This window comes from Gouania willdenowi, chromosome 1 (genome assembly GCF_900634775.1).
Source record: "Gouania willdenowi chromosome 1, fGouWil2.1, whole genome shotgun sequence".
Taxonomy (NCBI): Eukaryota; Metazoa; Chordata; class Actinopteri; order Blenniiformes; family Gobiesocidae; genus Gouania; species Gouania willdenowi.
Window position 1 is genome coordinate 33,160,477 of NC_041044.1, and position 23,520 is coordinate 33,183,996.

Here is a 23,520-nt window from a genome sequence, read left to right on the forward strand (position 1 = left end):
GAACCCCCAAAGACCCAGCTCCTCTTCTCTGCTTGCCAGCTGGCTTTTCTAGAATGAACGATGTTATTGTTGACAGTAACAACTCCGAACTCCCGCCCCCGCCACCCCTTCTCCACCTCTGTGTGTATGTGACATGTATGTTCTTTGCCCTCTGCCCTTGTGTTTTCATGGAGACTCTGGCCTGTTGTCTGAGCTTCATATCTGTGTGAACTCTGCGTTCACCTTTGAAGTTCTCCATCATGCATCTCTCCACCCTCCCGTCTCTCCCACTGCTTTGATTCTCTTTTTTGTTAAGGGGGGTTGGCTGATCCGCAGATAATGCCACTCAGTCTCTTGGAGGCTGTGTGGTTCTGGAGAAAACAGACTATACAATAAAAAGCCACTGAACTGGAATCACCGACTGTGTCTTTGGTTTTAACTTTCGGACACTCACTCAATCTTTGGGGTTTGAACAATTTTGAGATATTACAGAGATTTATGGCAAATAAAACATTTAGGTCATGATTTTTGACTCAGATTGTCAGACTCAAGAACAGCCATTGATTGATAAAATGTTTTGAACAGAAATATTTTTCTCACCCATTAACAAATTTAAATATATATATATATATATATATATATATATATATATAATTTGAGTCCTTGCCACCATTGAGCAGTGAGGGGGGTCATGCAGTCGTACATACCAAACTTACAAGTATTCCCATAAGAGACAGTTCGTTACTGTTAATCGATGTCATGAATTGCAAAAAGAGTCACACAACTGACTAAAGACAGTGCCAATCGCATTAAATGCAAACCATCTTAACTGCATCTCTAAGGAAAATAGTAAGTTTCTTGGAGAACAACCAATACTGATGTGTGATTATATTGCAGACAAAAAACACTGCCAGTTTGAATCTGTGTTTTATTCCAGTAAAAACCCTGTCCAGGTCGTATCCTGTTGCATGCCAAGAGTCAAACTATGCACAATCCATTTGCAATCTTTATGTTGCGTTCACACCGGATGCATCACAAAATGTCCATACATCTTTCCTGTGCGGCAGTGTGGTCCGATCCGCACATCAAGTTTGTTGGCCGTGCGAGCGCGCCCCTGATTTTACGCATATCCGCACACCCGCACATTCGCAAGAGTTGAAAATATTGAACTCATGCGGCTGTTTCGCATGACGAAAGCCATTCAGAGTCTTTGTTGACGATGACGTCAGGCCGTCAACACGGACACCGGTCTGTTCAACCATGGAGTAGAAGCTGTGTGTGACCACCTGGAGCTGTATGATACGGCCTTTATAACTGTGACCAGAGTAGGAAGGATTTGGGGTGGAGGGGAATCAGCGAGGAGGTGGTAGTAGCAGGTAAAAGTTATCTCTGTAGCACTGAGCTAGGATAGATTAGGCGCTAATCACACCGGCTTTTTTCACTGGTGGTTTATGTTTATAAGAGGAGAAAAAAGAGCGCAGCTCCTCGCTTCAGCAGGCAGTGCAACACACCAAGTTGGATGTGTTGCTGGTGGGCGGTGCTTCGCTTCAGACGTGCGTATGATGCGAATGGGCACATTTTTTGGTCCTGCGTACTTTTTGCATGGCAGATACGTCCGGTGCCGCAGAAGACGCATTCGGTGTGAACGCAGCATTACACTGCTGTGAGGAAAGTAACTAGAGTGCTTTCATGTTTCTAAAACCTCATAAAACTCCAATAATACAAGATAATCTCCAAAGATTTGTCACTAGTCTATATAAAGAAAAAAGTCACTAAAAGCTCTACAGTATACCGGTAGGGGACAATAGGTTTCAAAACAGGGAGCGAAGGGGAAAGCATTGTTGTTTCTATACACGTCTTGCAATTATACATACTGCAGCTTTAAAGAAATTGTCCATGAAGCAGTACTAATCTGTTGGCTGGTGACTAGTGGGAATTTCAAAAGTTCATATTGACACTGATACGTTTTGGGAAATGGCAGGATTCTCTGACATCAAGGTCAAATTCAGTTTTGTTGTCAATTTCCACTATATGTACAAGACATGTAGAGACATTTAAATTACTGTTCTCTCTGCCTGAAACATTTACAAACACAAAAACTTGAAAATGTAGAACAGATAATTTATGAAGACAGAACAACAACAACACAACAAGTATTTACAATATGTACAGTAAGTGTAAAGATATGAATATAAACATAGAGATATATAATAATAATAACAAAAATGTCTTGTATTTATATAGCGCTTTTTTTGAGGAGACTAAAAGCGCGTTACAGAAACCATTATTCATTCACACCAGTCACTCACATCAATCATACCAGTGGTGGTATGCCCTGGGGCATACGAACAGAAGCGTGGCTGCCATTTCGCGCCTACGGCCTCTCTGACCACCACCAACAATATAAATATTTAAGTATACAAAATAAGTTGATTTGAATTATTTTACTTATTCATAACCTCAATTTATCCAGGTAGACCCAGTGAGACTTTGAGGGCTCAACATTAAGAGAGACCTGGTTTGGGCAAATTCTTGAATAATTTGAATCAGAAATAACATTTAAAAAGTGGTACAAATGGGCATGTTGAGTGCAGCAGTGTGTGTGTGTGTGTGTGTGTGTGAGTGTGTCAAGGCAGATTAGTGGGATGATCTAGGACAGAATTGATAGGAGATTGCTGCTTCTGTGTTTGCACTGTGTAATTGGTGTGCTTTGTCCACAGCATGTCTATTGCACCCACTCTTTACTGCATGTCACATGAGTGTAGAAACTGCTGCTTTGAAGGATAAAAACTAGCCTTGCACTTGCACGTGGATGACAAGCCTCAATACAATGAAGGAGAAGATTTTTCCACTGCCTTTTACTGCATTCCCAAACAGCAGAATAGCCACCATCACTAAAGTTACCCACTACACATCTGTGCCATGTTAGCTCAGCAGTGTCTTTCGTTTAAATCACTGTAATTACACTGTTTCATTTCTTCACTCTTTTAGAAGTGCAAATGCTTATTGAGACATCCTGCTGTTTGCATCTATATTTTAAGATGAACAGAACAACTGTTAATTTTAATGTAACAAAAACCTAAATGTTTACCAATGTGATGCTGGCTAACAATATTTATCTTTTTTTTTGCAGCACCAAGCACATATATTATCAAACCTTAAAACGTATTTTTAAAAACATGTTATGTAAAAATATTTTCACAGATAACTGTTATTGTAAGAACTACAAACATCTTTGTTAATTATTGGGTAATGGTTACCTACACCAGCGTTTCCCAACCAGGGGTACGTGAGCACATCGCAGGGGGTATGTGGAAAAATTAAGAATTTATTTCCAAGATAATAAAAAATATTCTCAGTCATTTCATAAGTCTGTCAATAAAATGGTATGTGTGCTCTATGACTTGTTTTTAAAATTTAAATGCCTGTTTAAAGAGGACATATTCAAAGAAGCTCCTTTTGTGGTAAATGTCATAAAAGCTATATATATATAAAACACAGCAGGCTAATTATTTGTTTTGTTTTTTATTTATTTATATTACTTATCATTTTTATTTCTTCTTATTTTTTTCTAATTTCAACTATTATTTTTCTTTAATAACAACATATCATAATATACTAGTATTAATAATACAGACGTTTACTATAATATTATTTCTTATATTTATAATTTTTATTGCCTTGAAGGCAACATAATTTTATGTTTAATTTGAGTTAAATAAGAAGATAATGCCTGAATATTAATTGCTCAATTTATGAAGATAAAATAAAATATTCAGTTGTGATATGTTCTGCTTTTAGAGAATCATGAACACGTATGAGTGAGGGGGTACTCATGGTATGACAAAGAGGCTCAAGGGGTACACAAGACAAGAAAGGTTGGGAACCACTAATTTACACTACTACGTAAAGTTGTCATGAATTTACAAATTTTGTTGTCATTTGTTTTGTTTTTCTTTTACATGTTTTTTAATTTTCTGTAATCACTTTGCGTGTTTTTCTGTAATAAGCTCCGCCACGGAGGCAACATCTTCACCGGTTTGTTTCTTAGCAAGAAAATGTCCAAAATACTTAACTGATAAACAAAATTTCAACTAAAGATGGACCTTACAACATGGAAGATTCAATAAATGTTTGGAGGGGATCCGGGTCAATATACTGATTCTGAATCAGTTTCAAAATGGAAAAATCCTTTCGCAAAATTTCAAAAATTCATATTTTGGTTTGTTATTGACTGATCTTTATGACATTTGACTCAGTTCTGTCGAACTGGTTCCTCAATGATTCTACAGACTTTCATTTGGATTGAATCAGGATTGGGCAAAGAGGATATTTGCTGGTGGAGGTTTGTGCTATTTGAATGTTCTTGTTTTGTAAAACATTTGGTGTAATTTTGCTGTGTATTTATTTACATGTCATTTTGTATGTTTTAGGAGTAATTTTTGTATATTGTTCTGTTGTTTTAGTGTGTTCTTGTAGTCATTTTGTGTGCTTTGGGAGTACTTTAGTGCTGCTAGTTCCCCGGTCTTGTCTAAGGCTTAAGTGGGTTAACTTGTTGATAAACTAGCCAACAGTTCTGGGTGTACGCCTTACTTTTTCATCTGAGTGAGCACATGAGCACCACAATGACTAGGAAAAAAAGAAGAAAAAATTGAGGAGAGGTGGGTAATAAGTGAAAAAGAAAGATTTTTTCCTATATTATTTTAATCAGACAAATAATGCAGCTGCCAAATAGACAAAAATAGTTAAAGGACAGAGGGAAAATGTACATTTCAGCTGTACTGATAAAAACGTTGGTCACAAACTCGACAAGATTTCTTCAAGCAAGAAATTGTGAGAGCTAAATGAATACAAACATAGTATAATAATAATAAAAAGGTAAACTGTTGTGCTAAAACATGTTTTGAATAAGAAAAAACATGTCTGTAAATGTGTGATGACTCTGTGTGTGTGTGTGTGTGTGTGTGTGTAATGATAAATGGGCTCCTTCGATCCCCCAGCTGTTGAGTCTTTGAGCTGTGAGCAACTATGGCTTTGTCAGCAGAAACAAATGGCCGTCACACACAAGCAGTGCTGCTGCCTGGTCAGTGTTGAGTATGATGGATTGGTCCAGAGGTGTTTCTTGTCGGGGTTATTGATAGGCAGGTATTGAAGTGGTAGCATTAAATATTAATGGTCTATAAATGGAAGAGAGAAGGGGAAAGGGAGAGTGCCTCAAATATAGAAACAATGAGTTGCATTTAAAGAAGCTCAGTGTCTCAAAATTTTAAGTATTTGTCAAGCCAGTATCAAATTTTTAATTCAACAAAATGGGAATACCTTTCATTCGTATTCATAAATGAACACTGAAATTTGTCTGTGTTGCTATGAGCCTCGTCCTGTTGTGGTTTTTGTTCTCTTCACTTTGATATTCGAGAAGCACCGACTTACACGGACAGACAAGGCCAACCTTTGTCTTTGAGTTCTCTCATCATTTCTGGAAATCTTTGGGTCTGTTCTCAACACACTGACAGCAACCCATTTTAAACAGCATAAAGAGGAATTAAACATCCCATCCCTTAGCCATTAGATACTGAGCAAGCAGAAGGAGTGAGGAGGAGGAACGTGTGTGTGTATTGACGCAGCGCTGCAGTGCAATCTATACTAATGATTTCCCATGGACACCTCAAGTTGATTTGAGAACAGGGTGGGTGGGGGTGTGGGTGGGGGTGTGGGGGCAAGAGCTGATGAGATAGAAAAAAGGAGCACAAACGATTGGAGGGGAAATTGTCAATATTACAGAACTGAATGTGTCAAAGATTAAACACCATCCTAATGTGAGGAGTTACTGATGCCATTAATATTGATAATTTTCCATTTCGACACAGTTAACTCACTCTCACTCCCTAATGCTTTATTTGTGAGGAATGTCCCATTAGTGATTCAAGCCTACCACAAAAGATAGAAAAGTTATATTGTATTACTCCCAGTTTTGGGTTATATTATCATTATTATTTCCATTAATAACAGGGCAGCTGCCAACTTGGATCACAATCACATAGACACGCACAAACAATCGGAATTAACTTTAAACTGGCTGTTGGAAAGGCACAGATGGAACAGCCTGGATGGATTAGATTAGTCGGTAAGACTTTATTTGAAGATTCAAACATAAGGCTGACATTACACTATCATTATGACATGATACCTGTCATTAGCATAACACGTCATGAAGGCTGTCATTACGTGTCATTCATTACCCTAACCCTTCGTTAAACCCTAACCCTACTAGATCCCTCCACCTAACCCAAAAAATGCCAACATAGCTCCAAAGGTGTCATAATTTATCACACTAAACTTATTCACAGCCTTTATGACACCTTATTCATGATAATGACACATAATAACAGTAATGTCATGTATTTTGGGCTGGCTCAAAATTGTATTCTAGTTTAGTAATATGTATTGTGATGATTGATGAGCGATAAAAAAAAATAGGTGTTTTACCATTAGTTTTTGGCCCAACTGTATGAGTGAGTTTGTGCCTGAAACCGGCACACTGGAATTTCCTACTCCAATCACTTCACATTGTTCACACACAGTAAGTTAAAGGCAGTTGGTGCAGAGTCGTTCCACACCCATCAGCATGTCTCTGAGGACCCATGAGCACTTCCAGGTCAAAAGGCCGGCACATGTAGAGACACAGTAACTCATCAGGTATACACGCTGTTAGAGGTGGGCAATATATCGAGATTCAAGATATATTGAGTTTTCTATTTTGGCGATATAGAAAATTATATCGCCTATATCGATATATACTGTATATATTCAATTCAATTTCATTCATATAGTGCAAAATACAGCAAAAGTCATCTCAAAGCGCTATCAAAATATAAAATTTGTAATAAAAAGGAAAAAACACAACAAATTCAAATATATCTTTTTTTTTTAAGTTTATTTTGTTTTAAAACACTTGTTTAAGGAGTCGCTTTCACTACTTCTAAAAACAGCATGAATTAGGAGTGCACCACAGAAACAAAACGGAAATGTCCAAAGTCATGAATCAAAAGCAAGCAGATGTGAAAGTAAAGGATTACAAGTAACGTTACTGTAATTGAGTTGCTTTTATGGGTACTTGTACTTTTTGAGTAGATTTTTAAATCTGTCATTTTACTTGTAATAATAATAATGATGATAATGCATTGGATTTTATATAGCGCTTTATCACAGACACTCAAAGTGCTTTACAGAATTAAGGCATTATTCTTTCACTCCACACTTAGTGGTGGTAAGCTACTAATGTAGCTACAGCTGCCCTGGGGTTGACTGATGGAAGCGAGGCGGCCATAGTGCATCATTGGCCCCTCTGACACTCACACACTACATTCATACCAAGCAATGTGGGTGTGCCTTGCCCAAGGACACAATGACAGATACCACTGGGGCGACTGTCCCCCACTGTGGCACCTGGAGTTCTCAGTGGTCTGCCATCCACCTACTAACCAGGCCCAGCCCTGCTCAGCTTCAGAGATCTAACAAGATCAGGCAATGGCAGGCTGGTATGGTACTTAAGTATATTTTAAAAGTAGTACATTTCTACACCCAACTGTTATTGAGTAAATTATTATTTTTTCTTTTAAAATGATCAACGGACATTGTGAAACTAAAAAAAATAAAATGACCAGACAGTGCCAAAACAGCATTGAATGCCAATTATTTTCTCAGTTTTAGAGTTCATAAATTTAGCTTTCTTCAGTTCTTTGAATATATATTATTGAATTCATTTGTGTTGTTTTTTTTTTTTTGACAAACCTTTTATTTTATACAGATGCCTCTGTGGAAAATACATTAAGTTCCAATTGTGCAAGATTTCATCCTTTCCTATTAATATATATACATGAGATGTTTACTGTATGCAAAGGAACCATGGCAAGATTTATTACCAAAAATATACATAGGGGGATGAAATTAACTTAACATTTAACTGAGCTACTTTTTACTTGTGCCTGAGTATTTTATGTATGATTTACTTGTACTTGAGTACAATTTCAATCAGGTAACAGTACTTCTACATGAGTAGGATATATCAGTACTCTTTACACCTCTGAAAGCTTGTCCTTCTGCCTCAGAAACAGAAGGAATGATCACTGTAAAGGTGATGGATAAACCTGTTATACAATCCACTGATCATTTGATTTTTAATCACCTACAGAGCTGGTTAAAATCAGGACTGCTGGAAACAAAACTCTAGTGTCATGGTAACTGGAATAAAACTACAGTGATGTGCAAGTGGGAGAAACAACAAAGCGTCCGTGTGCATCTGCTAAACTTAAGTTTTCTTCATTCATGCCACTATAAACTATTTATATTCTGCCACCTTGTATAATGCAGTGTCCAACAGTAGTCTTTCATTGCATCGATGTGGATGGAACAAGTATCCTATCAGAATAAATGTGGAAAAAAGGCTAATTACATCTGTAAGAAAATACAAGAGAATTATTAAACAAACAAGCAGGAGAGCGCCTCTTCTTTTTAGCTTACATAAATAGTTTCATCTTAACTACAAATATAAATACTGTGCTTATGTGTTACTAAAAAAAGGAAGTGATTATACTTCGATGAGGGTGGAAACCTGCAGTTCAGCTGCTATTGTTTAGCCTTTCCTGCTGGTTTTAGAGAAGGAAGGGAAGGAACTCCATTATTACCATCAAACATTTGATTTACCACTACATTAACTCAGATTTAACTCTTCAATTTCTTCCCCTTCTTCTCCTTGTTAAAGCTTTCCTACTTGTTATCTTTTACTTAATTATACACTTATTTAACGTTTATTCTTTCTTTGGTCTTTGTTAAATGTTTTATTCGTTTTTTTATTTTTTACTCAAGTGGCTGTAACAAAAGCAATTTCCCCCTGGGATTACTAAAGGAATTCTGATTGATGTATAATTTTTATTTAGTTTAAAATAGTCAAGACAAGTACGGAACCCCATTCCTGCCAATAAAAAAGTAAACCAAAAAAAAAAAATCCTAAATCATTATTATGAGATGCTAAGCCATAATTATAAGATACTATCTCAAGATTAGATATAGATAATTAGATTAACTAACTAGTATTTCTTAATTCATTATTATTATTATTTCACTTTTCTCAATTGATTTTATTTTATTTTACTGGCGGGAATGGGCTTCTATAGACAAGTTGTCAGTCAGTTGTGTTGTGCTGCCACCTATTGTCAGAGTGATATCACCAGTGCAAGACTTTAAAACCAACAACACTGTTAGTGCCACTCAACAGTGTTGAATGAGAGAGAAAAAAAGGTGGTTTCAGTGTTATTTTTGCACTATTTTGTCATTTATTGAATGTGAATGTGCAAAGATAATTCAGCCAGAAACAGAATGACATCGGGAACAATGATTTCTATCATTCTTGCAAATGCAATTAGCAGAAACTATAGGCTAATAGTGATAGTTGATAGACATGAGACTTTTCCATTTAAAAAAAAAACAAATTTCTATCCAAATGTTTCAGAAATTCTAATTTAAGAATAACAAGGTATAGGGTAAGGGAAAACAAGTAAAATTTAATTAAGGGGATTTCATTTTACAAAAATAATAAATAAAAAAATCAACTATCACTTCACACTTTCATGATAAGAATCTAAATAAATAAATGATAAAAAAAAAAAAAAAGTTATACAATATTTATTTTTATTTTTAAATCATATTTTGGTTAGTGCAGAGGCGGTTAGAATGTTAGATCATCAGCAAACAGCTGTGTTGGGATTAATCAAGTAGTTCCTTTCCTAATTAGGCTCACCTGGGTCACCTTTGGTTCCTATAACCTTTGTCCAGGTTCTGTGAGTTGATTCTTTCACCAGTGTGTGTCCAGCACCTCCAGGGAGTCCACAGAGATCCCACCAACCATGCCCACTACCAACTTCAACAATGAACGGCAGTCCAAGTTCAAGAACAAAGGCAAAGACCCAACAGTAAGTTGATATTCAAGAGTATATGAAATCAAACTTTGAAAATGACTGACCTATGTTGACTTCATCTTTTGTAGAAACTTCGGGAAAAACGGATTTCTGAGTGCGTGGAGCTCCGCAAACGCCAAAAAGATGAGAGTTTTATGAAGAGGAGACATATTACCTTGTCCTCTCTGCCCGACGAGGAGGCTCTGTCTCCTGGATGCTCCCCCAACGAGCTGGTCAGTTCACAGAACTTAATGAAGGAGCTTATCCCTCAAGTGTATACTCATTTTAGTTCAGGTGCCAAATAAAGAGCTGATTAATCTCAGGTGGGTCCACAGATTCTAGGTGGGAAAATGAGTAATTTCAACATTAATGTTCTGGTTTGCACTTCTCCATGAAATCTTCTATATTTTGTTTTCATGTCTGTGAAAGCTAAAAATCCATTGTTTTTATTTTAGCTTTTTCGATGAGATTGTTTTTTTTTTTGTTCCTGCTAGAGGCAGGGTAGTCTTACAGGGGCCAATGTGTAATTTGTGACAATGCATGGAGGCTACTGACTTCTAGTTTTAGGGGTGTCCTGATCCGATGTTAGCCTGAAAACAAATATCAGATTAAAATTGTTTTCCCCCAATTCAATTTTATTTATTTTATTCAGCTGTAGATATTATGTTAAGATTAACATTTATGTAGCCAATTGATTAACATTAAATGGGTCAGTTTTTATCATACCTACTGCTGACTATTCCGTTTGAGTAACATCACTTGATCAAGCCTTTTCAAACATTCCACACTACAAAATAAGAACAAGGAAATTATGATTCATGCTGATATCAGATCAATATCGTATCGGCCAATATGCAAGGCTGCAATATCTGTATCATATCGGAAATGAACAAGTTGCATCAGGACAGACCTAGTTTCCAATTTTGACAAGCTAATTATTTAATTTCTATGTACCCCACTTTGGGAACCTACTAGGCATTAGGGTATTCATAATGGGGAAAGTGACTCAGCTACTGTGTCCTTCAGGTGAAATATGAATCATTTGAGGACATCATCAAGGACGTTGCTGGTAACTGCAGGGAGTCTCAGATCCGAGGCTGCCAAGCTGCCAGGTGAGCCGACAATAACCCTCCAACCCATACGTAACCAATCTACAGTTTGTCTATTAAGCAAACTCAATACTTGTAACATCGCTTTTTAATCTGATCCTCCACTGGTTTTAGAAGTTTGACCTAAAAGCCTTTAAATGTACTTAAATCTGTGCTGGGGGAAAAAAATCTTACCATAATCCTTTCATTGCCTTTAAGATTAGCCTTATTTAGGGGGGATGGGTTCTTCCTGAAGTCTGCTATCATCTCCACTGTCTTTAAAGCGTTGAGCTCCAGGTTGTTCTGGCTGCACCAGGACACCAGCCGGTCTGTCTCCCACCTGTAGTCAGACTCGTCTCCATCTGAGATGAGACCGCTGACGGTCGTGTCGTCTGCAAACTTCAGGAGTTTGACCGACTGGTGAGAGGAGGTGCAGCTGTTGGTGTACAGGGAAAAGAGCAGAGGGGACAGAACACAGCCCTGAGGAGATCCAGTGCTGATGGTCCGGGGAGCAGAGATGGTTTTTCCCAGCTTCACGTGCTGCTTCCTGTCAGACAGGAAGTCTGTGATCCACTTGCAGGTGGAGTCTGGCACGTTCAGCTGGGAAAGCTTGTCCTGAAGGAGAGCTGGGATTATAGTGTTGAAAGCAGAGCTGAAGTCCACAAACAGGATCCTGGCGTAGGAGCCTGGGGAGTCCAGGTGCTGGAGGATGAAGTGGAGAGCCAGGTTTACAGCATCGTCTACAGACCTGTTGGATCTATAAGCAAACTGCAGGGGGTCCAGGTGGGGGTCGGTGATGTCCTTGATGTGGGAGAGCATGAGGCGTTCAAAGGACTTCATGACCACAGATGTCAGAGCGATGGGTCTGTAGTCATTAAGTCCTGTGATCCTCAGCTTTTTAGGGACAGGAACGATGGTGGAGGCCTTAAAACAGGCTGGTACGGTGCATGTCTCCAGTGAGGTGTTAAAAATGTCTGAATACTGGAGACAGCTGATCAGCACAGTGCTTTAAGGCAGGGGGTTACCATTATAAATGGCACGCACAGCATTATGGGTTGAGGATATGGTTATGGTCAACTGCCTCAACTTTACACTGCGCAGCCCACTGACTCAATGTGTTGTGGCATTGTTTGCATTAACAAAGATGTGCAGCTTTCTCCATGTTGGCTCATCTCTGTGGAAACAATCCAGGTTTGTTTTAAGTTTAATACACAACGTGAAACTAAAGAGGTCCCCTACATCTTTTTTGTTAATTATGAATTGCAAAGAATGCATCACATCAACATTCATTATCTATACTTAAAACAATAACTTGCAAGTGCAATGGTTATTTAAGTATACTCACTGCTTTCTAGAAAGCTGCTTTCCCAGGAGCGAAACCCTCCCTTGAAGGAAATCATTGACGCTGGCCTGCTGTCCCGCTTTGTAACCTATCTGTCCATGGATGATGAGCCAACTTTGCAGTTTGAAGCTGCCTGGGCTTTAACAAACATTGCTTCTGGGACCTCTTGGCACACAAAACAGGTGCTCGACAATAAGTGGGTCAAAGATTTCTACTGATTTAAATGGTGGTTTACCTAATCTGTCTGCTTCAGGTGGTGGCTAATGGAGCTGTGCCAGCCTTCATTACTCTTCTGGCTTCCCCCTTGTTGCACATTAGTGAACAAGCTGTCTGGGCTCTTGGCAACATTGCAGGTGTGATAAACCATTTAAATGTTTTAATATCATTGTCATACCTTAAAACATGGCTTGATGTGCATCATCTTGGGTCTTAGTGTTGGGTCTGAAGAGCTACATGAAAACATTTCAAAGTGCATTGTTGTACGGAATAAAACTTGGATTTAAGCAGGAATTTAATTTGATTCACATAACAGCAATTAACTAAAATTGTTTAAATTTTGAATATTTGTTAAAATAGTTTTCTCAGGCACAAAAATGGCTGAAGTGCAATAACTGCTATAAATTGCTCCAGAAATGATGGCTGGCCATTACTTTTCTAATACTTGTTTCCACTATTTGCTTGAAAGGTGATGGTCCTGCTTATCGAGACATCCTGATAGAATGCGACGTCATCCCAGCTTTACTGGCACGCATTTCTCCAGAAACACCAGTAAGATGGAACTTGACATGACTGCAACTGTAGAATTATTGCTGCAAAGTCTAGTTTTGGACCTGGGATTTTAGGTGGTGATTGAGATGAAGAGAAGTGTTGGCCTAACTTTGAACTACTTGTCCTCTGCAGTGTGGCTTTGTTTTATAGCGCTGCTCTTCTCTTTTAAAATTGCAGGTTGGCTATCTACGAAATCTCACATGGACCTTGTCTAATCTGTGCAGGAACAAGAACCCATTTCCACCCATGTCTGCAATTTTGAAAGTATGTGAAACCTCAGTTTAGACTCTAGGCATCCTTAAACCCAATGGTAAAACGAGTCTCTTTCCTGCAGATGTTGCCGGCTCTGATCCAGCTACTCCATCTTGTTGATAAGGACATCTTGTCAGATGCCTGTTGGGCAATATCCTACCTTTCAGATGGTGATAATGATCGCATTGATGTTGTGGTGAAAACGGGCATTGTTCCCCGTCTAGTAGAGCTCCTGAATCATGAGGATATTCGTGTCATGGTACTGTATCCACGCCATCTTCTTCATTATCTCAAACCCTTGTGAAATTAAGCCTTTGGGAAAAAGTACCCAAGATAAACAATTAAATTCTACCTCAATGAGCCCTGAAAATGTTTCCTGTTTGACTATGTTCTTGTCCTAGTGACACATGGTTAACTTGGTTTTGTTCAAAACCTGCCATGGTTTTAATGTACGTTCTGACCTCCAGACCCCAGCTCTTCGCTCCATTGGGAACATAGTGAGTGGGTCTGACCTGCAGACCCAGATGGTGATTGATGCAGGAGTACTGACCATCTTACCCAGGTTAATGAGGCATCACAAGGCCAGTGTTCAGAAGGAGGCTACATGGGCTTTGTCAAATATTGCTGCAGGACCCTGCAGACAAATTCAACAACTGATCACATGTGGCCTGCTTCCACCTTTGGTAGACCTGCTCAAAAATGTGAGTATTCTTTAGGTCTGAAGACCTTAAACTGTCCTTGTCGAGGAATTGATGAGAGTAGGTCTATAAACCTTACCTTCAAATATTATCGGTGTTTAAACTTCATAGCAAAGGAAACAAATATTTAACTGTCTTTGCAAATGGGCTTGAATGTTCTGACCTTGATTTGTTAAAATTACCTTATTTTTGTATAGGCTGCTTTTTTTTTTTTTTTTTTTTTTTTTTTTTTTTTTTAATTGTAAACCTGGGGACACAAGACTAACTTTTTGGCACAAACTGCCTTTAAGATTATACTTGAAGGTGACTTAACACAATACTCAAACGTCTATTTTAATTAAGATGTTATGTTAAGCTTGCGTGAATGAAGCATAACGTGCTGGTTTCAGTGTAATATAGTGGTGGTTCTTAACCATTTTAGTCCTGTTTACCCCCTTGAGTTTTTGTCAAATCATAAATGCCCCTCCATAATTTTATGCTGCTTATTTGTGTATCTGTGGGCTCTCCTAAACTCCATGGAGTTAATCTACATGCTCATAATAGCTTATTTATTAACCAAAACAACTTCCATGTAATTACTTTAACCGTAAAAACTTACTTTTGAAAAATATAGCAAATTGTCTCCTATTGTTAGAAGTTTGATAAAATGACCTCTACAACAGAAATTGCTTAATTACAATAAAAAAGCATTAAGCAGTAGTACTGTGATTTTGTGATAAAGTAGTCGAGAGAATAGTCTAAAAACTTGGAAAGTTTTCCTGTTTTTAAATAAACTGACGCATGGTTCGGCGTACCCTTGGTTGGGAGTCTGTTCCACGATGTTAAATAGCACTTCCATTAAATCTAAGCTTCATCTGTTGCCTCATTCAGTCATTGGGTTTCATCCTGCAGTTGATGGATCTTTGTCCTTAATTTTTTGCAGTTATGAATCTTGCTAATGGTTTGTTTTCAGGGGGACTTTAAGTGTCAAAGAGAAGCTGTGTGGGCAGTGACAAACCTTACCAGTGGGGGCACTGTGGAGCAGGTAGTCCACTTGGTGCAGAGTGGAGCCTTGGAAGCCATCATCAACCTGCTGCAGGTTAAAGATCCTAAAGTAGTTCTGGTCATACTGGATGCAATCAATAACCTCTTCATGGTGAGGCTTGGTACTTTAAGGTGCTGAAACTGCCCTAAACTTGGGACACTGACAAACTCACCTTTGCTGTTTTCTTGCAACTAAGGCTGCAGAGAAGCTTGAAGAGACGGAGAAATTCTCCCTGCTGTTTGAAGAGCTGGGAGGACTAGACCGCATCGAGTTGCTACAGAGTCACGAGAATGAGATGGTGTATCAGGCTGCACATAATCTGTTGGAGAAATACTTCAGTGATGTAAATCAATTCACCTTATTTTATAATCAAATTGTGTGCATTTGACTTTGATCCAAATGTCCACAATTCTGATCTTTTTTTGTTACAGGAAGTTAACATTGACACTATGGAGGAGGGACTTGTATTCAAGCCTTCGAGGGTTGAAAAACCCTTTGAATTCTGAACCTGAAAGCTGTTAAATCATAATAAACTTTTTTCATACTATCTGTTTGTACTGCTGTTTAGAGAACTGCACTTAAGGATACTGTAAAGAACTAGTATAATCCAAAGAACCCTTTTTTTTTTTTTTTTTTTTTAAGAAGGATTAGGTATTAAACCAGGCTTTATTTAACATTGCAAAATCTAATGTACAAAAATATGATTCAGCAATGTTTCAAATCTATTGTACAAAAGTCTAATCCATGTATCCTGAAATGGTGCAATAAATGCTAGTTACCTCTGCCAAGGAGGTACTATAATTTCAAAACCAGAGATGAACCTTGCACCACAGGATTTATCAAGTTTTGTAAAGGGATCACTTGTCAATTTACTGATCCTGGATTAGATTTTTTTTTTTTTTTTTTTTTTTTTTAAATTAAAATCCTAAAATATTGTGGAAATTTCCAAAATTCCGATCTCATTTCGCAACCGACTGATCTTTATGAAATTTGACTCAGTGGGGTAAGTCAATGACAAACTGTGATCACCGATCCAAATAATTAACATTTGGCAGAGGTTAATGTTCTTGAGTGAAATTTGCATAAATCACTACCAGTCCTGGATTTTCAATGTCTTTCTGCCTGAATGGAGATAATACTTGGCTTGACAATGTTAGATCATGAACAAGCTTAAGTCTGACACATTCAATTTAATAAAATGTGCAACCGAGGAGTGTTTCAAGTCGTTGCAAGCATAATGTAGGATATGAAAGTGATGTAACAACAATGTAAACTCTGATGGGAGTACAAAAACCTGTCAGTTGATATAAAAAGCCATAATGACATTTTCTGTGTGTAATGTAATGGTAAAGTTCCTTTGAAACTCTAGTTCATATAACCATTTAGATCAGTCATTCATTCCTACAAATCGTATAGAAATACATGAGAAAGCACAAAGGAATAGTTTGGATCCATCTTTCCTCAGGATAAAGTACCTTCAGACTGAAGCAGAAAACAAGTCTGGGAAAACCACATCATGGTTGAGTGAAAGCTTCCCATAACTTATTCCAATCATGTTTGTAACACTTTCTCCATGTCGGCATCTACATCTTCTCATAGGTGAGTTCATGGCCACAGCTGGTGCAAGTTTTCTTGTACAGATCCTCCTCTGGATCCACCACCTCCTCTGGTCCGTACTCATGCTGGTGAGCGCTGGTGTTTTTGGTCCACATACTGCTCCTCACCGCTCTGCGCAGCTCTGAACACACACAATGTAGAAGTCTCAGCATTGCAAAGTTAAACATCCTCCATGTTAGTGCTGAGTGGTATACCGGTTCATACCGAATACCAGTATATATTTTCGTTATATGAATTTCTAATATACCGCCGTACTGGTGTATTTAGTTACAAAACTTTCAGAACGGTATGCGGCGCCGCGTTTCAGACCAGACCCTTTTCAATGTTGCACTTCTAAATAGGAAGGTAAACAGTAGTGCTCTGGTGTTAGTTGTTGTGTAAATCATACATGTAAATGGATAAAAAAAAAAGACAAATGAAAGCTCTGAAGCGGCATGTGAGCGTGTCCCTGCGTGTGCATGCCTCTGCTACAGGAGAACAACACTCACGAACACGGAGGCACGGTTAATAATACACAAAAAAAGAGAACAAAGGATTGCAATTTGTAATTCCTATAATGTGGAAATAAGTCCTGGTGGAGCTGCAAACAAAACGCTACATTATTCACCATAAGAAACCACCACACCACTGAGTATGCAGCATTTAAAGCTAGAAATCAAGCTAATGCTAAAGCTAAGCTAGTGCGGCAAAGAGCCATTGGGCTGCTGTTGTAAACTTGTATTACTACTAGTGTGGAATTATTCTACAATATTCACTCTTCATGACAGTAAAAAAGACCATCTTAAATCAATCTACTGCAGTAATTCATCTTCCAATCAGTAGAAAATGTTGTGAAAACCTGATTATGCATGAAAAAAAAAAAAATGCCATCATATATTGTGAAACCGTTATGATTTTTAAAAATATAGTGATATACATTTTTGGTCATACCACCCAGCCCTACTCCATGTGAAAAAAAACAACTAACCTTTGACCTTCTTGTTGAAGCGTTTCTGTTTCTGCGTCTCTCTGTTTTCCTCTTTGGTCTCTTTGGCCTCCTCTAAAGCCTCCTCTGAACCCCACACCTCCATACACCTCTTCTCCACCTTGGAACACACACACTGTAATTAACTGTAATTCTGCATAACGTTCAATCCAAATAGCACATAAACGCACACGTAGGGCCCCACCTGTAACAGCAGGTAGAGCTTCATGTCCCCCCATCGGGGGTTGTGTGGATTTTTCTTCAGTATGAACTTAAGCGGAGGTTCTCGTCTGTCCAGGTCACAGTCCTTCAGCAGGAAACGCTGCTTAGCTTCAGTTCTGGAGATCAGCTTATGTTTAACATCGTTGTCTCTGTGTGTGGAAGCATGAAAACCTAATTTATTCAAAATACTCTTTTAGTCTGCAGAGGTGACAAGTAACAAAGTACAAATACTTTGTTACTGAAATTGAGTATTGTTTTTTTTTTTGGGAAACTTTTTACTTTTACTTCTTACTTTTTGAAACAAATATCTGTCATTTCTACTCAATACTTTTAAGCTTCAGCTGCTTGTGAAAGACTTTTCAGCACAGCAGGACTCGATTTTACACGTTTCCATTCCAGAAACCTGGAGAACATGATTCTCTTCAGGCTAAATGAAAGTATTCTACAAGTTCTTAGAAAATAATAAAACATGGAATTTGTTGAAGGGACATTTGTTTTACTTTTTTACTTAAATACATTTCGCAGCATGTCCTTTTTTGTTTTCCCTTTTTTTTTTTATGTCTTGTCTTCAGTTCAGATTTCAAACAGTTTATCTTTTGAATAAAAGCATTCCATGTCATTTTAACACATTTTCAGGACATTCCACACACTTCAGTCTCAAAACATTCTGAAATTTTTACCAATTGCACCTTAATTATTCAATAGTCACACTGCATGTTTAATTTGATCGGATGAACACTTTTTGAGATTTGACCAATTTAGTGAGGGGGGTATGTGTTGATTTTTGTGCGTCCTTATTTTTCTTCTTCTAATATCAAAAACTACAACACATAGGAAAGTGAAATTTAGTATACTAATACAGCTCCACCTACTCTCTCAGAATATACAAAAAGATCTGCTACACATTCTATATGGTGGACATGCCAGCTCCTCAAATTTGGAAAAAAAAAAAGGTTTTTCAGGGTTTACGGCTCCAACATGTTTGGGGCTTCAGTAAACCACTCTGCATAATCCTCAGCTTTGAGCTATGTACATTACATAGACTGTTCAAATCACTAATGATTAGTCAGATATATGCATTTGTTCTTGGGTGACGGTCTCTTCAAATCCAAATTATTATTATTTTATTATCTTTATTGGCCCATAACTGCATATGGGGGATGTATATATTTTTGTATATTCTGAGAGAGTAGGTAGAGCTGTATTTATATACCAAATTTCAGTTTTCTATGTGGTGTAGTTCCTAAGATATTGGAAGATGAAAATGGAAGAAAAATAAAAACGCACAAAAATCAACACGTACCCTCCGTCACTAAATTGGCAATATCTCAAAAACTGTTCATCCGATTGAACTAAAAATGTACAGTGTGCCTATTGAATAATTAGGGAACAATTGGTCAAAATGTCTGAATTTTTTTTAGACCAAAGTGCATGGGCCATTTGTTGCGTTCTCATATCTTTCCATCCATGTCATGAATTATTAATCTCTTTTTTTGGATTCTATTTGCTGAGTGGCACTTTCAATAGGAAAAAAAATCACTCTTGTTTATTATTATTATTAGTTATTAGATTTTTTTATATTCCTATTGAGTTGAATAGGTGGTACCCAGTGCAGGGTTGGGCAATATATCTAGATTCTATCGAGTATTCTATTTTGAAGATGTAGAAAAAAGACAATATATCCTATGTCAATATACATCAATACAGTATTTTGTTAACTTGTTTTAATCTAAACAATCACACAGTACAAATGACATCATAAAAGTATTCAATATTATTCATAGAGTACAGTCAAACAGTGTCCTTAGTTTACAATTTTTCCATATTTCTGAGATACATATTTCATATCATATTTTGTTTTAAAATACTAATTTTAGGAGTCACTGTACTCTCTCAGAACAGCATAAAAATCCCAGTTAGATGATCACCACAATACAGAACTCACTCACACGTGCTGTCCCTTATAAGAGAAAAAGTCAAAAGTGACACATACTGTGCAGCTGTTTGTTAAGAAATGTGCTTGTGTGGCATTTTTCATCAGCAAATTTAATACAGAATTGTCTTTCTGGTCAGACTATTGAGTTAAAAATGTTGAGATTAATATTGTATATTGCCATTTTTGAGAAAAAATATTGAGATATGAGTTATGGTCCATATCGCCCAGCTCTAAACCAGAGTATATATAAGTATGCCCAGAGTTAAAGTTAAATAAAAGCATGGTTATTTTTCAAACTGTCGTTTTCGCGTATCGTTATCGTAAGGCGAGTATCGTATATCGTCCCACACCTTTTCATTACACATAACATATCGTTGAGTGTACCTGCAGCTGTCGCACACTCTCAGGTCAAAGGAGTTACTGAGGTAAGAGTCCATGAAAGCTTTCTGACAGTCCTCACACAGCAGGTAGTCCGGTTCCAGGACCGGTGCAGGCTGATGAACCACCTTCACGGTTCTCTGTTCCTCCTCCGCCTCCTCCTCGATGAAGAAGCCCGCTCCGGAATCGATAGTTTTGGACACTTTGGCCGATGTCGCTCCCTCCAGGGCGGACAAAGGGCGACTGGCCAGTCGGGCTTGGCGGAGCATCAACGCTCTCTGACGGTTCCTCTCGATTTTAGCCCGCATCGCTGCTGAAAGCTCGGCTGTGGGCTTCGGATCTGAACCGGGACTAGATTCAGAATCATCAGCATCTGCTGCTCCGGACTCTGGTGGATCCATTGGTGAATGTTTCACTGCAACTACATAAATGAATTCATTCTAAAAACACTGAGAGTTATACAATGAGCTTTATTGTTAAAGGATCAAATGTGGCTTCCGGTTTTTGCTTCTTCTTCTTCGTTGATAAATAATTGGAACTTGTGAAATATCGTCACCTACCGGCTGAAGTGTAGTAACGCACATGATGGATTACTTAGAATATCATAATTAGAATATATATAATTTATAAACAATAATATATTTTTTGCAATTCTAACGTAACAAAATAATTACATCATGCAAATATTAATCATAAACCTTGTTGGATCCCATTAAAGTACTCTTAGAGACCCCAAAACTACTTATGTTTGGATTTTCTACATCCATGTACCTGTATAGCTCATTTTGACACTGTTTATTATTTTACATTGGTATAATATTTTATTTTGTTTCTGGTTGCACTGTTATCCTTGTTTTCTTGTCTATTTTTCTTGTGTCTTTATTATTCAATAACAACAATAATAATAATAATAATAATAATAATAATAATAATCCTTTTCAATTAAAAAAATTAAAATCAAAGTAAAAAAATACTCAATGCATTTGAACACTTTTTTTACTTTGATTTGATACATTTGTCACTTTTTTCTTTTAAGTGATTTTTTTTAATAGAAAAGTTTTTTTTGAAATTATTAAATAATAAAGACACAACCTCCATATGGAAGATTTTTAGGCATTTCTAAACAACAAGAAGTGTATGAAGATGGAAAAAACTGTCATTCTTATGTATTTTTTTTTCCATCGCTGTGACTTGAACTTAAAATTTCTGGCAAAAGAGACAATTCCGTAGTAAATTATATATAATTTTGATTTTTTTTCAGTCAAAGAAAAGAAGTGTTTGAATGCAAAAACATTCGAAGCCCCTAAAAAACACTTCTTTTTTTTACCTGAAGTGAAAAAAAGAAGTTTTTTTTTTTTTTTTTTTTTTTTTTTTTGTTAAATTGAAAAGGTTATTTTTGATTTAAGTTAATTTTTTATTTAATTTAATTTTTTTTTTTTTTTTAAATTGAATAATAAAGACACATATCTACCTCCTTAAAGGGCAGCATGAGCAAAGTTGGCTCCTTTCTCAATGGATGTCTGAAAATGATCTGTTGCGTATTTCGGCCAAATCAAATAAACAAGGAACTATACATGAACTTTACCAACTGCCGAAATCACAGAAGTTAAGCATCGTCATCTAAAATGGCTTGGTCATGTTCTCCTAGAGTGGATCCCCACTATAGTGGCCCTCAGATGGACTCCGGACAGCACCAGGGAAAAGGAAGTGGTGCAGACCTAAGGGGCCACCTAGTGCAGACATGTGGAGGCTGAATGGCTGGAGATGGGGCTTCACTCATGGGGTGAAGTATGACTGATGACCAAAGACTGCTACGCTTTCTGTCCCATGAGGGGTGAAGAGTAAACGAAGAGATGAGATAAGAGGAGAGGAAGGATTTGCTCCTATGTTCTTCAGTGTCCAAAAAGAGTTTGTCCTTCACACGTTGTCCTGAGGTGTCCAGTTAATCCCTGTTGCATCACTCTCTGCTCACGGAAGCAGGCTCCACATGTTTTTAAGAGGCTTGAGTCAAAGTAAAGCAGATCACTTCCTAATTGATGACACTGCAGATTTTTTTTTTGATTTTTTTTTTTTTTTTAATTGTGTGATGCGCAGCATTGACATTTAAGGCCATGCTCTTTGAAGGATACTGTAAAAAAAAAAAAAAGATTTAACAAGGTTTCATAACCTTTTCCATGAGTCATGCTCTTCAGGGGCCGCTACAGTCACAGGTCACAATGATTAGGCTTCATTTTGTAACCACTGAAGAACAACACAGTAATATCATGTCAAATATATCAAACAATAAAGTATTTGCTGAGGGTTGAAAGTGGTAATTGGAGACTAAACAAGAAAGATAAGAAAGGCTTATGCTTATGTTGCTTAAGGCAGTAATTATGTCAACTACTGCCATAATCTAGCATGTCAGGATCAAGATTAGGCAACGGAGCCATCAAACAAGTTTCACCTAGACTGAATAAATCAATTTTATTTGAAATCACTAGGATTAATCTGGTTTTGGGTCCTTCTATCCAATGCCGACGGTATCTGGGCACTTGCCATCAAACAAAGGATGGTTTAAGATTCTGAGATGAGTGATTTTTACTGGAGAATAATTCAATTCAGCTTTATTTATATAGCGCCAAATACAACAACAAGTCTCATGGCACTCGTCACATCAATATAGACTAGTTTTCCATCATTTCTACATGAGCAAGCATCAGTGACGGTGGAGAGGAAAAACTATTTCCTCTATAATGTATCCCGCTCTAACGCAAAGATGGATTAAAGAACAAATATTACGTGTTGTTGACCAGACTTCAACACGCTTCTGTTGGATGCTCATTTTGTCCACCTCACAACTTAAAAAACGACTTAATTGTTTAAAATATCTACTTCTTTAACCTGTTCATTCCAGATACCACAGTAAGTGGTTGGGGTTAATTACATTTTTCAATTACAATTCAGTCTTTAATTATCCATGTTCAATTACAACTTAATTATGATTACGGTGACGAGCATTTTTTTCTAATTACAGTTACAAGTATAGTGTTTTACCCTGAAAGTCAATTACAATTACATTCTCAATTACTGAAGTTAAACTACAATAATCACAATTATTGAGACTTTTATACATTTTAATAAATTATAATTACGTCATAATTGTAATTAATTATCAATTACGCGAATATGATTGAAGCAAGTCAGGAGCAGGATCTTTTCCACATGTCCAAAAAACATGAAAGTTGGGAATTTAGATTTTCTTTTATTTGTTTACATAACACTTCATATTGAGTTGAATATATATGTATAATTTTTTT

At 37.2% G+C, this 23,520-nt stretch overlaps 2 protein-coding genes across 3 annotated transcripts; one reads left to right on the top strand and one right to left on the bottom strand.

Annotated features, from left to right (window-relative positions):
* Window positions 1-9,881: 9,881 nt before the first annotated feature.
* On the top strand, window positions 9,882-15,610 carry kpna7 (karyopherin alpha 7 (importin alpha 8)). The gene is made up of 12 exons (XM_028441077.1): window positions 9,882-9,947; window positions 10,022-10,165; window positions 10,959-11,044; window positions 12,376-12,544; window positions 12,616-12,715; window positions 13,048-13,130; window positions 13,308-13,394; window positions 13,465-13,641; window positions 13,850-14,083; window positions 15,033-15,215; window positions 15,301-15,447; window positions 15,536-15,610. The coding sequence occupies exons 1-12, from the start codon at window positions 9,882-9,884 to the stop codon at window positions 15,608-15,610; spliced, it is 1,551 nt and encodes a 516-aa protein (XP_028296878.1).
* Window positions 14,343-20,733, bottom strand: xpa (xeroderma pigmentosum, complementation group A). Of its 2 annotated transcripts, XR_003673922.1 has the most exons (5): window positions 20,228-20,733; window positions 17,891-18,056; window positions 17,689-17,806; window positions 16,580-16,842; window positions 14,343-15,423 (listed from the first exon to the last, which is right to left on the bottom strand). XR_003673922.1 is itself a non-coding variant. In XM_028444954.1 (4 exons), the coding sequence occupies exons 1-4, from the start codon at window positions 20,620-20,622 to the stop codon at window positions 16,688-16,690; spliced, it is 834 nt and encodes a 277-aa protein (XP_028300755.1). In that variant the 5' UTR covers window positions 20,623-20,733; the 3' UTR covers window positions 16,280-16,687. The 2 variants fall into 2 exon arrangements, 1 of the variants encoding a protein (XP_028300755.1); XM_028444954.1 differs by lacking the exon at window positions 14,343-15,423 and having other exon boundaries at window positions 16,280-16,842.
* Between the last annotated feature and the right edge of the window lie 2,787 nt (window positions 20,734-23,520).

Bases quoted from the DNA above. Each gene is read 5' to 3' on its own strand.
- kpna7 (XM_028441077.1), top strand. From the start codon at position 9,882: ATGCCCACTACCAACTTCAACAATGAACGGCAGTCCAAGTTCAAGAAC. The intron at 10,166-10,958 runs GTCAGTTCACAG...TGTGTCCTTCAG, and splicing joins GATGCTCCCCCAACGAGCTG to GTGAAATATGAATCATTTGA. The intron at 15,216-15,300 runs GTGAGGCTTGGT...CTTGCAACTAAG, and splicing joins CAATCAATAACCTCTTCATG to GCTGCAGAGAAGCTTGAAGA.
- xpa (XM_028444954.1), bottom strand. From the start codon at position 20,622: ATGGATCCACCAGAGTCCGGAGCAGCAGATGCTGATGATTCTGAATCT. The intron at 18,057-20,227 runs GTACACTCAACG...TTCCACACACAG, and splicing joins AGAGTGTGCGACAGCTGCAG to AGACAACGATGTTAAACATA. The intron at 16,843-17,688 runs GTTAGTTGTTTT...GTGTGTGTTCAG, and splicing joins CTTCAACAAGAAGGTCAAAG to AGCTGCGCAGAGCGGTGAGG.